General features: G+C 40.5%; 1 protein-coding gene and 2 non-coding genes across 4 annotated transcripts in view; all 3 read right to left on the bottom strand.

Moving 5' to 3' along the window:
* The window catches only part of LOC117805359 (ELKS/Rab6-interacting/CAST family member 1-like), a 216,451-nt gene that overhangs the window by 44,444 nt on the left and 158,077 nt on the right, over positions 1-13,930 (bottom strand). For both annotated transcript variants that reach the window (XM_034674050.1, XM_034674051.1), the window contains one exon: positions 12,363-12,510. In XM_034674050.1, coding sequence (XP_034529941.1) covers positions 12,363-12,510 — 148 coding nt within the window. The remainder of the gene's footprint in view (positions 1-12,362; positions 12,511-13,930) is intronic.
* On the bottom strand, positions 228-300 carry trnak-cuu. Its single transcript has one exon. It is a non-coding gene; the product is annotated as a tRNA-Lys (tRNA).
* On the bottom strand, positions 1,152-1,224 carry trnak-cuu. The gene has a single exon. It is a non-coding gene; the product is annotated as a tRNA-Lys (tRNA).

Here is a 13,930-nt window from a genome sequence, read left to right as displayed (position 1 = left end):
TTCTTTTTTTAGCATTGCTAGTTGACCCGAACAACCTGCTGAGTCTATGTGAAGTTCTCAAAATGGGTTTGTTGCTGTACATGATCACAGTAGAACTGACACTTCTGGCTCATGAGATAGTAGACATTGTCCGCTGGTGGAGAGCATACACCAGTTCTTCCATTTCCATCTGGTTTAACTCTGTGTAATCAATTACAAAGTAACTCTTCTTCTGTACAAAACTCCTGCGCCCAACGTGGGGCTCGAACCCACGACCCTGAGATTAAGAGTCTCATGCTCTACCGACTGAGCTAGCCGGGCTGGGCCAATCAAAGGTATGGGTCAAATTTCAAGGCTTCATTTGCACTCAGCAGGGTGGGGGTGGACTCCTCTCTAACTCAGTACGTAGATGTTTAAGTTAAAGGAGACCACAGCTGGTTAAAAATTAAACTTTCTCCTTTAAAGAAATGTTGCATGTGTCTGGATTTCTTTGTTTAGCGTTGTTAGTTGACCAAACAACTTGCAGAGTCTATCTGAAGCTCTAAAAGTGTGTTTGTTGCTGTATATCATCACAGCAGAATCACTGACACTTTTTGCTTCTGTGAAAGTAGACATTGTCAGCTCACAGAGTTGGCATACGCTATGGCTGTTTTACTACATACTGCGTTGGAAGGTACTACGTAATATGACTGCTCTGTTGGATCTGTTTTGCAGTATGCCTGGCCAGGCATCACTGGATTTCCGGTTTCTGAAAGCGGAAGTAAACAACAGCCAAACTGCTTCTTTAGCATCCACCTATAATTTAAAAAGTTAGGAAGTGGTTCATATGGAATTTAATAATTTTCACAGCACCTAAAAACAGAGTTCCCCCCGTCAAAAAAAGAAGGAAAAGAACATGTGTAAGATTAGCGCTGTGCATTGTTGGAAACAGTACTTGAAGGAAACTGATCCGATGCATACTGAGAAATTTTCCCAAATCAGTAGAGATCCGGGGAGTTTTGGCATTCTGCAGATTTTGCTTCCGTGCACATACTACATACTGAATTCGGCCAAATCAGTCATACTGCTAGTATAGTAGGCGGTTCTGAAGACAGCCTATTTCTTCCATCTCTATCTGGTTCAACTCCGTGTAATCAATTACAAAGTAACTCATCTGCTGTACAAAACTCCTGCGCCCAACGTGGGGCTCGAACCCACGACCCTGAGATTAAGAGTCTCATGCTCTACCGACTGAGCTAGCCGGGCTGCTTCAGCTCATTAAGAGGGTGAAATTATGAAGCTGCATTGACTCTCAAGGGCTGACCAGACTCATTGGGTGGGGCCATGATCACTTCCCTCACACTCTGTGCCTTAAAGCTCCTAGGAGGAGTTTTTATCTGATCATAAGGTTAGTTCTGGTGCCTCTAAATGAGTTACAAAAGCAGATGGCACAATCAAGAACAAGGTTTTATATTTTCTACACAATTATTATGATGCAATGGTACCTTTCAGCTCACTTTGCCCCACCATCACGTGTCTGAAACATTCATACTGAAGGGGAGGCGTTACAGGGGCTTAAATATCGAGCCTTTAACTGACAGTATGGAAAAGGCTTCAGACGATGGGGCTTGATTACTTTGTCTACCCTCTTCTCACCTTGTGTTGAAGTTTATGAATAAAAAGGACTACAAGTAGTTATAAGTGAGTACCATTTCCTATTACTGCATGTCACAATATCAACGTTCTGATGTATGTGTACATATTTCTTCTGTCTTGCTTAGCAGTAATTTGAATCTAATTTTAAAGAAGGATATCTGAGAAGAATAATGAGCCTGTTCCTCCTGTTTGTGGAAAAAGAAAGTCTCAGAAATAGAGAAAGGATGAAAGAAAAATTAACTGATAATCAACAGTTAGATTAAAACAGGTACGCTACCTTGAGAGGTCACCTGATCTACAAACACACAAATATCCTTCCGTCTTTCATTTCATCTTACAGCTTGCTCATGATAAATATTGGTAATCCTCAAAGTTCCCTTTTCTCTTAGCTCTACCCTGAGCACAAGTGTTTATAATTAGGTCTCCGTGTTTTTATTACAGGTTGTGCCTCACACTCTCTCTCTTTTGTCCCTCTTTCTTCCTCTTCCTTTGATAATCTGAAATTTTTTGTAACAAAAACAGTGTCTTATTTTCTCCTCTCATTTTCTCTCCCTCTTGTCTTTTAATCCCTTCAACACGAAGAACTGTGACTAATTTTCCCTAACTCGTTCTCCCTCATTTCTAAAATATGTTCTCATTTCCATATCTTTTTTTATCCAGTCTTCTTCAATTTGTTATTTTTTTCTCTCTTCTTTAAGTTTTCATTTTCTTACTGTCCCTGTCTTATTTGTCCTTTAAAACTGATTTCACCAACCGCTCCACTGTAAATGTAAAACGTGCTGCAAAGGTATCAAACACCTTTCACTACATATACCATACATATCCTCTTATCCAATCAGTGTTGCCAACTTAGTGACTTTGTCTCTATATTTAGAGAGTTTTCAGACCCCTCTAGCGTCTCTTTTTCAAAAAAGCGACTAGCGACAAATCTAGTGACTTTTTCTGCTGTTAAATGGAAACTTTTTGAGACTGAAGTGAAAGCATGTATCGTTTGTACTCTACTGAACGAGCAGTGGATGCTGCTGTGAGTCCCTCCTAGCTGCATTCAGAGCAGGAGGCGTTCATCCCTCAGCATTCAGACTGCAAATATATCACGCATGTACGAAGACACCGCTGGCTGATCCCTCCTACTGTCTCTTTTTGGTCCATTTAGATAGTTAATGTAGATTGTATACAATAAAAATGTAGAAAATGTTCTGGTTGAAAAATGTAATGTTTTACTTTGATTTCTTGTAGGCTCCTAAGTGTAATTATAAACATATCTGGGGTGTTTTTTACTCTCTTTTTGTCTCTTCCTCAACGCTACACGTCTCTCCTACATTACCATTTAAATTATGCAAATTAAGTGATGACATCATTTAGTGATTTCTAGCAACTTTTAGGACAGCCAATAGCTTCTTTCCTCACTAAGGAGTTGGCAACACTGTATCCAATGCTGAGGGGTTGCTTGAATTAGCACGTATTAGGTGGAATGAGGCGTACACATTAATTATTCTAAATTAAATCACACATTTCGCAGGTCAAATTAACAAAGCTGACAAGTATCAATGTCACCATCCTCTTTAACTTAGCTTCTATTTAATTTTTTATATTATTTCATTTTATTAAAGCATGTATAACTGCAGTGGTTTTGTGACAAGAGTTGACCTGCTTTGAACAAAGTGTGTAAATTTCCAGATCCTTTGGTGACCAAACAAACAAGCTTGCTAAGTGATAGTTAGCAAGTGTTAGCAAGCTCATTAACATGTGGAGCTTTTGCTCACCTTCACCGGTCCTTGATGAACTAAATGAGGCACTCTCCTGAGACAAAAGGCTGGTTTGGAGTTGACGAAAGCATTAAAACAGGCTCTTGGAGTCATTGTGACTAATTAGCATTAGTATGTCATGGCTGCATGTAAGTCGTTATCTTTGCTAGCTACAAGAATCCACCAAGCTAAAACTAGACAAAATAGAACAAAAGGTTTAAAAAGGTGAAGTCAAAGAAAGACAATACGTGGGGAAAAGAGAACAAAGACAACTGCGGGAAAGAGAGAAATTAACACCCCCCCTAACCCTCCTTTTTCATTTTCATCACTGGGTTTTTTACATCTTCCCCTTTTCTCTAATTGTCAGGAATGCTGACCTCAGCCCACTTCTTTCTGGGCCAACTCTCTCTATTCCTCACTTAATCTAATCATCACTCTATTATTTCACTCCTCCTCTTCCTCCATTGTCCCTTCCTTCTCCCTCGTCTTTTCCTTCTCGCCCCCATCTATCCTTCCAGCGTCTCCGCTGTAACCCTCTGACAGCGGACAGAATGAGAAACAAATGAACATGGAGTGAAGTGAGGGGAGAAATCTGCTGAGTCATGCTTTGTGGGAAATCATTTCATGGTGATAAGGCTCTGGGGAATATTAGATTGGATTATTGTTTCATATTTCCCTCCAGTAGTGAAAGAAGAACCTTTGTTGTAATCTCTGCAATTATCAATAGTGAAAAGTTGCTGAGTCATCGCTGGACAAAAACTATTTCATCATGATTAAAAATTAGATTAGCCTTTCTTCTTCTCCTTCCTCCATCAAGAGGAGAGAGCTGTTGATAAGTGGAAAATTACAAATGACAATGAAAAGAGTCTGAGTCAAGCAGCGTGGGGAATTATTTCATTCTGATACGTCTCTACGGAGGAATTAATTAGTTTTGACCCACATTTGTTCACTTTTGGCAGTAACAGAGAAGTCATGATAATTATAACTAAATAATGATAAATGGTTAAGTGCAGAAAGAGACACAAATGAATAAGACCCATATGACTGGATGAGAAATGCTCAAATAATTGTGGGACCAGAGAAGACAAGATTTTAGCATTCATGCACAGGCATACAATCTGCAATTTAAAGCTAAACACTATCTTATACAAGTGTACAGCTCTCATAAAACAGCTATTGCACGTGTTTCATATGTTAACCTTTTTTTTGTTTTCATATTTTATTATTTGTTTAATTTTTACTGAATTGACTTTACAGTCCGATTACTGCTGTTAAGTAGCACTCTACTTTTCATATGATTTTTTTTATTACCAGACCAGTGTTAAATACTTGATACTGATTGGTCAAACCCACAATGTAACAAAGAATAATTATCAACGATCACACACGTCATATCAACCAATCGGGGGAAAGGAGACATCACATTTTACCTCTGACTGTTAATGAAACTTCAGTTACAGTCTCTGGTTGGTCTTGACAATAATTATTAGCTGTATAAAAAAAACATTTTCATTTCGTGTGGTGAATGGTGGTTATGCAAATTAGAATCCCTACAGGGTGAGTCATGACCATAGACTGTACAAATATTGGACATAGTATCCGTGACGTCACCCATCTGTTCCTGAGCGCTGTTTTGAAACCAATCGACCGCAGCAGCCATATTAGAAATGCGGAACTCAACCAGGCAGAGTGTGACGTAAAGAGGCGGAGTTTGAGTCTCCTAGCCAACAGCTGTGTGTTCCCGACCGGGAGTCAAGTCAGTCATGTCCTTATTTGGGCAAAAACTTGTAATCTTAATATCTTCACCCCCCGTACAGTGTGTGCCATTAGAGAGATTAGCTACTTAGGGCCAAGCCGTTTTTGAACCAGGCTGTAAACATGTTTATCAATCCTACAAAGATCGTCTTTTTCCCATTCATATCTATGTGGTTTCTGGTGTTTCTGCAGCCAGCATCAAGCGTATTCTCGATGAATTGCAGTTTGTAACACTTACAAATGGTCTTCATCGTTTGAGACCGGAGGTTGCCGCTTGGTCAAGACCCCTTTGCTTCACATCAGGGTCCTGCTCACTGTCTTTCATGTTTATTGTTTTGTACCATGACAAATTCATTGTCTTAACTGTAGTTGATTCTGATTCTGTGTGATAAGCATTTATGCAATTCAAGACACATATATTGCAATCAACTAACAAGAAAAAATCAGTTTCTTTTAAAGGTCTAGACTACTAAAGGAAGCCAGAGTGAAGCTTCTGTGTAACTTACTGTTAACAGTGAAACTGAGACTCATCTATGGATTGAACAAACCAACGATTGATGCAATTTATTCAGCAGACAAATTTGTAGAGGCTTGGCTTCTGATCTGAACATAGGGTCGCTTCTCAAACTGCTACTTGGACTGTAAACAATGCAGTGTATGGAAAATGAAGTCTTTGGCTGGATATAGTTGACTGTTAACCAGTAGCTAGACTGGAAGTACAGAGAAGTTGCCTTCCTTTCCCAGAGCTATAACGCTCTCAGACAACAGCTGACAATCGTTTAAATCAGTTGGAGGTATTTTCTCTACGCAAAAGCCAGTTTTTGATCCAGTCTCCAGGACAGATCGGTGATGATTTACATTTTTATTGTTCTTTCCCTATCGTTTTTTGAATATAATTTTGTGCGTGTGTCTCTGCAATATCATTTAAGACTGTGATGGATTAGGTCAAATATAGCACCTAATAGGAACACTGGAAAATACTAAACCATAATCTTCAAGAGCTTTCCAAAGCCACTTATATGAAGAGCCAAAGTATGAAAAATGTCCATAAAAGAGGGAAGTTTCAGCCACACAGATGGAGAACAAAGGTGGAGGCCAGGGCCACACATACACCACCTGTAAATGTTAACCACATGTGTCTCTCTCAGGGGCAGATGGCGGTATACTCCTCACCTTCCCCCTCTTGTTCCATATCATAAAATATTACAATCCCTCCCTCCCTCTTCTCTTTGCTTTCACACACTTTTCATCATAACTTCCCTCTCTTTCTCGTGGCCCACCACACAGCGAAAGGATACAAAAACTGAGAGTAAAAGTGAGGATGAAAAACGACTGTGAGAAAGAGGGGAGGAGAAGAGGGGTGAGGAGAGCTGAGGTCACCTTGATATACAACCTGCTGCCCAAGCTGCAGCTGGGGGTCAGAGGGCAAAAGGCAGGAAACACTTTCAGGGACACACGCATACTTTCTTAACTTTAACAGGTGTGTTTTCAAGTATCTGTGACACCCATCTTTTACTCTTGTATTCATCCATTTATATGTATTCTGACTAAATAGGATAATCTTTGCCAGCTTTTTTAGACCCAAGTGCGCAGCAGCATCATTTTTAAACACAATATTAAGCCTTACATGTTTTTCTATAACAGTACAAACAGCCCTTAATTCCATCAAAACTTCAGGTTTCTGTTCTCTTTAAAATTCATAAGTACATACCCGTCAAACTATAGTGTTTAAAAATTCAAGGAAAGGATATGAGTCAGATGTTTCATGAATCAAACTGATAATGTCAAAAAAAAAGCTTAGAGCACAATTGTGTTTGTCAGTCTTAGACAGGAAAAAATAAGCATCATAATACATAAAACAACACCATCCTATGTTACTGAACCTTAATATTACTTTAGACCAAATATGCAGTCGTAGAATGTGTTACTTTAATATTTTCTGTAGTGTTATAATTTGCCCTTAAAGGTTACATATCATGCAAAATGGACTTTTTAATGGTTCTCTACCTGAAATATGTTTCCCTGGCATGTCTACAAACCCCCCGAGAATGAAAAAAATCCATTCTGCCCCTGTTTTGATTTCTCCACCTTTCTGTAAATGTGTGTGAAACGAGCCGTTTCAGACTTCAGTGTTTTTGTTACGTAACAACAATATCCGGTCTGTCACGGAGTCAGAGCTCGGAGCTTGTTCAGCCCATAGACTGTATAAAATAATACTGAATCCCTCCTCCGTTTTTCATGACCTGCACAAATGTGTGCTAACAAGGAGCTTAGGAGGGAGGCATGCTAGTTGTAGGCTGTCTTAATAAACACAAAGTTCGGTTTTACTCCCCACGTCTGCAGATTTGAAGATCTAGTGGATTTGTATTTGTCATGGAAAAGTGCTAGCGCTAGTTAGCATAGCTACATAGCTACATGTCGTAGCTTAAGCTGTAGCTGTGTACCAAGACACACGTCGACATACTGACAAATAAAACAACAAGAAACACAGAATCTGTGACCAATCCTTCAGAAAGGTCCCGCTGCCTTTCTGGCAGAGGTCGGTTTTACTCCCCACGTCTGCAGATTTGAAGATCTAGTGGATGATTTTTATTTATCATGGATAAGTGCTAGCGCTAGTTAGCATAGCCACATAGCTACATGTTTGTAGCTGTGTACCAAGACACACGTCTACATACTGATAAATAAAACAACAAGAAACACTAAATCTATGACCAATCCTTCAGAAAGGTCCTGCTGCAGGCGCCTCTCCGTCAGGATCAGATTCAGAGGGTTGAAGTAGCGTGGTCTGCTAGCAGCCGTGTATATTCAGCCAACATGTAAACATTAGATCAACGTGCTGGAGAGCCGAGGCACATCCACTTCCTGAGGGGGCGTGGTCAGAGAGAAAACAGAGCGTTCTGAGGAGGGCTGAAGAAGAGGGTTCTTCAGGCATGCCAAAATCTGATTTCAAAGTGTTTTTTGAGCATAAACTTTAAAGACATGTTTTGGGGACCTCTTAGACCAATATATATTGATGAAAAAAGTGATATGTCACCTTTAATATAGGCCCACCCTGATTATGAGACCATAATAACTAGACTTTTTAAAAACCAAATCTTGTTTTTTTTAAAGAAATAGATTCCAATAAGAAAGTAAAATAAAACAAACTCATTGAATACATAAAATGTGGTAGGTTGTTATTTTTAATACCCTCTGACTAAAATCATGTTTCTGATATATTTTAAAAAATTTCACATTTGAATGAAAAAGTGATTTTGTGCAAACAAACCACTTCTGGTATTAGTATGTTAAACCGTATTGTGATCAAAATAAGCTGTAGTCTGTTGGATTGATGAATGGTCTGGTGATGGGATACCTTCACTTTGTTTTTCAGGAGCATACTCAGACACACATTTTAAGAGGTTTTTCGGGGGGCTCGCAAACATTACACTCTGACACTGTATTTCTTGGCTGTTTGACAGCTACTGGATTGATAATCATTATATCACAATCTGCATCATAACTCCGCCTCATTTGTTGGCTTACTTGTACAACTTTTCCTACTTTTGTTCCCCTTGGTGCTGTAGTGGTGAGTGTCGGCAGGCCTCAAACTTGAAGGGTACACTTGCTTTACAGGTAAGTGGGTCCTCTCATAGTTATAATGAATAATGACATTTAATTACTAAACCCTGAATATAAGATGGTGAAAGTGTAATGCAGAGTTATGAACCAATCCCAAATAACATATCTCAGGTAAGAAGACATTAATGAATGTAAGGATCTTATTGAAAACCTTGAAGGGAGGTTTTTCGGAGAGATTTCCCCCTAAGACCTGCTGGTGAAGGAGGCCCTACTGATTGACTGACAGGTGATTCCTGTCAAAAATCACTCATGGAAACTGCCAAAAATGAATGTTTGGGTTCTCCATCACACAGAAAAAAGTAAGACATATTCCTGTTTGAAAGGTAAAGTTATATTCCAACTAACTTTTTAGTTTAAGTTTTATAAAAATTTTAAAATACTTCCTATTTTTACCCGTCAAGAGTCTACAGCTGGTTGAATTGTTTACTTCATCTCAAAACTATACTCCCTTGAATTTCATGCTGCAACTCTGTCTCTGTCCGGTATGTCAGGTAGGTTATCAGTGTCAAAGTGTGTGTGTGTGTGTGTGTGTGTGTGTGTGTGTGTGTGTGTGTCACTCTAGAGGGGTGAGTTAAAAATACGACAGTCAGCGCTCACTGGATGGTTACACTGTAAACACACACACACACACACACACCTACACACACACACACACACACACACACACACACACACACACACACACACACACACACACACACACACACAGGAACACTGAGGAAGTCTCGACGGTGATCTGTCTTCAAGGGGCTGAAAATTGTGACACCATGGAGAGAAAGTGAGAGAGAGAGAGAGAGAGAGAGAGGGAGGGAGAGAGGGAGAGAGAGAGAGAGAGAGAGAGAGACTACGAGGGAAGCAAAACCGCTCACACCCTTGCTTAGACCCACATAACACACACAATCACTCACACTCACACACACACACCAGCAGACAGTGGAGTCTCTGTCGTCAGTAACCACCTTCAAGACCCTGAGGTGTCATAAATGACTTCAAATAGGACTGAAAGAAAGAGAGACAGAGGGACGAGGGAGGAGGAGAGACGAGTGTTGCGTGTTATAATGACTTCATTTGACACGGAGTCTCTACAACACCTCCTGACTTTCACCTACACACCCATTCAAACACCCTGTGACACACATGCATACAATTTCTCTCCTTCTGCATGCAATCTGTGAATCCATATGAGCCCACTCTATCCACAAAGTGGATTTTTGGCAATATTCAAAAACAGGGAATCTGTTGCAATATCTTTGGGAGCTGTTTTAGAGGCTTACCTCTCCATTACTGTCATGTGAATTGTAGTTGAGTCTCACAGTTTGTAAATCAATAGTAATAATAGTGAACACAGAGCTCTTCATTTTTAGTTTGGTGTTGAAATACGAGGTACCATCTTTGATTCTGTGTGTTTCGTGGTTGGTACAATGTGCGTGTGACTGATGGTATGTGTACAGAAATAAAAAATGTATTCAGCTGAGTACACTTACTGTTGAACAGACAACTGTGGGCTAAAACACAAGCAGCTGGTTCACAGTAGAAGTAGACTGCATGTAATAAATGTTCGCTCATAGACACGTGATGTGTGTTGGGCTTCTTTCTCCGTGATGGAGCACTCACTGGAGATAGGGACGGATGGGTGTCAGTGGTGCAGGAGGCCTGTTTTCTTTGTGTGGCTACAGTCAGTTTGAAGCACATGTACCTTATGTAACCTGCTCTGGAAGTCATCTGACCATTCAATCCCCTGAAATCTTGGTGGTGCTGGATGAGCTCAGTGCTTAAATTGCGCACCCCATGAAGAGAGGCTACAGTAGTCCAAGGTTCAACTCCCACCCACTTCCCTTTCCCGACATGTAATTCCCATAGACTGTAAAAAACATGGTCGTGGTCTCAGTGGCGTCACCTATTGGATTCTGAAGAGGTTTTATGGAGCCCAATGACGTCAATCTTCATATTGGGAATAAGTTGAGGTCAAACTAGAAACATGCAAAGAGATGGAGCTGAAAGTTGACACCATGCCCCCAAATATGCAAATCTGGGCATAACTCCTCACACATAGACTGTGTATGAAAAAAGAAAGAAGACTTTCACATCAAAATATTATTTTCCCTGGGCTGTAAACGTGCAGCTTAACATAGGACCCAATGGGAATTCCTTGACTTTGGAGCCAGCCTCAAGTGGACACTAGAGGAACTGCAGCTTTTTGCACTTCTGCATTTGCATCATTTTTTAACACCAGAGGTTGCGGCTTAATCATTCCCCATTCTCTTGTCCTTTTTTGCAACTCTGTGGACTGTCCTATCTCTCAATACAGGCATGAAAGAAGCCCAAAATATAAGCTCTGAAAACAACTGTTATCACGACCATTAGAATGCTTCATATCAAGAATTACCACTTCTTCTGTTAGGCTAGAAGGTGCATAATTAGTTGTTACATGTAAGCAGGGGCAAGTGACTCATCTTTGACTTTTAGACTTGAAAGAGATCCTGATCTCTTGGGTCAAAGTCCTTCCTTTTTTTCACTCATCCATGAGCTCAGACCTCTGTCCTGTGCAGATTTTCTCGTGTGATATACTCAGTGACCTCCTTCTATAACTGGCTCATGTCACACTGGCAGTAGGTGTTGTCACTTGGGTCATTCAATCCTGACAACAGAGAGTGTCATCTTGCCAAGTAAGAGGTCTATCGCTAATATAAAAAAAAACTGATAACAGCCTTTAAATTGGCTGTTAACACCTGACATCTTGATATGTATGATCATTAAAACACCAAAAAGTTACACTTCTTGCTATTATTCATTGATTCAATTAAAAGATTTGTATCAGTATGTTTCCTCTTGCTCTTCATGTGTGCAGGCAGGCAGCAGGCACGAACACAAGGTGTGATAATAAAGGGTTAATGTAGAAGACTAAAGAGAAAATTGAACAAACTCCCTGTTGGCTCCTCCACTGAGGAGTTGGTTAATTCACTGGACCCAAGAGAACCTTAAATGTGTATGAGTGTGTCTCTGAGAATGTGTGTGTGTGTGTGTGTGTGTGTGTGTGTGTGTGTGTGTGTGTGTGTGTGTGTGTGTGTGTGTGTGTGTGTGTGTGTGTGTGTGTGTGTGTGTGTGTGTGTGTGTGTGAATAGACCTCTGTGTGGAACCACAGAGGCATTTGGTCATGTTTATTTCCTTGTTTTTGGCCTGGGTGAGTGTGTACACATTGGTATTAGTGTGTTTGCGAGTATACAGATTTCTGCTCTGTAGCGCAGTGAAGGTGTATCCATTCCAGCAGGGTGACGTGTACGCCTCAGTGTGTGTGTAAAAGGAAAATGTAAATACATTCAGATTTATATGAAAGTGTTGTCAGAGGAGATTTGCAACACATTTGAACTCTGTGTGTGTTTGCGTGTGGCGAGCGAGGGAGGGGACGGTTAATCCTAAATTTACCCGCGGTGGTCGGAGGACTGTGGTCACATCTGGACTCAGTTTCTCTCTGCATCTCTTGTTTTTCTTAACTCCACTCGTCAAAGCCACCTCACCTGTGCTTGCTTTTTCTCCTTTCCACACTTCTCTCCTCTCATTTAAATAACTGACCACACATCCTACCTTGGATTTAAAGCAATGCGTGCACGTGTAAGGTTTTCCTACCTGCTGTTTGAGCTGATGAACCAGACCGTCTTTCTCCCTCTTCAGAGTTGCCACCTCATCCTGGGTTTTCTTCTTCTTGGACGAGGAGAGCTCCAGCAGGGCGATGTTGGCATCTTTCTCACTGATGGCTGCCAGCAGAGCCTCCTGCCTGAAAAGAACAATCACAGAATGTGTTAGAAATGCTAGAAATCAACTTAGAACTAATTAGACTTTGAAACAAAGCACACTGATAAGGAAGAGGAATTGAGGCAACTGAAAAAAAATCGTTTTGAGGGCAGGCGAGCAAAGGTCTTAAGATTCTGACTTTCTTCTCTGAATTTTCTCAGAATGATGACTTTAATCTCAGATTTTTTTTTAGATTTCTGACTGTAATCTCAGAATTAAAAGAAAATAACACCTTGAAATTTTTGATCCCATGCCCTCCTGAAAAAAAAAAGTTTGTCAGTGTCCCTGATCCTCTTCTGTACACTGAAGTAATGAACTGTGTTCTTTAAGTTACATTTTGGGGCATTTCACCTTTATTGGATATGACAGCTGGAGAGAGAGACAGGAAATGTGGGGAGTAGAGAGTGGGGTGAGACCATAGACTGTATAAATAATGGACGTAGTACCCGTGACGTCACCCATCTGTTTCTGAAGCGCTGTTTTGAAGCCAATCAACCGCGGCAGCCATATTGGAAATGCTGAACTCAATCTAACTGCTGTCGAGTTAGTGTGAGGTAAAGAGGCGGGCTTTGAGCCTCCTAGCCAACAGCTTCAGTGTTCACGCCTGTCAATCAAGTCAGTCATGTCCTTAAATGGGCAAAAATTCACCCCCTGTACAGCGTGTGCCGATACAGAAATGAGCTCTTCAGACCAAATTCGTTTTTGAACCAGGATGTAAACATGTTTATTTACGCTGCAAATATCATCTTGTTTGAATTGGTTTGTCTGAAGTTTCTGGTGTTTCTTCAGCCAGCCTCAAGTGGACGCTCAATGAACAGTATTTTATAACACTTCCGCATAGCCTTCATATTTCGAGACCTGAGGTTGCCATTTGGGTGAGACAAGCAGCAAATGGTTGAGGACGGGAGTTGAACCAGCGACCGTTGCAACAAGGACTATAACCTACATGGGGCGCATGCTTAAACTGCTAGGGTGATAGCGCCCCAGAAGAGGTAACTTTAAGAAAGAATTGATGTGGTGTTCAAGAGCAGTTTCTACCTTTCTTGGACAAATCACCAATATAAAAGCGACGAAATTAAAGTTTTGTTCATCAGAATTACAGAACAAAACTCCTTTAAATCTACATTTTGAAGTTTCCTGAGAGCTCTCCCACCACTCCCTCACAAAGAGGTTAAAAATGACATTCAAACTACTCAAAAGCGATGTCTTTTTCTTCAAGTCTGCTGGAACCTTCAGTGGAACATTCCCAGTGACAGAGACACAAGATGGTCCTGTTAAATATTTTAAAATGTCATCTTTACTTTATGAGCACCACATTTCCAGTCATCTTCCTGATATTGAGGTGAGGACGAAAATCCCCGAAAATGGAAATAAAAAAAAAATCTGAACAAAGAAACCAAAAG

Source organism: Notolabrus celidotus, chromosome 21 (genome assembly GCF_009762535.1).
Source record: "Notolabrus celidotus isolate fNotCel1 chromosome 21, fNotCel1.pri, whole genome shotgun sequence".
In the NCBI taxonomy this organism is placed as follows: Eukaryota; Metazoa; Chordata; class Actinopteri; order Labriformes; family Labridae; genus Notolabrus; species Notolabrus celidotus.
This window is presented reverse-complemented; position numbering and strand designations above follow the sequence as displayed.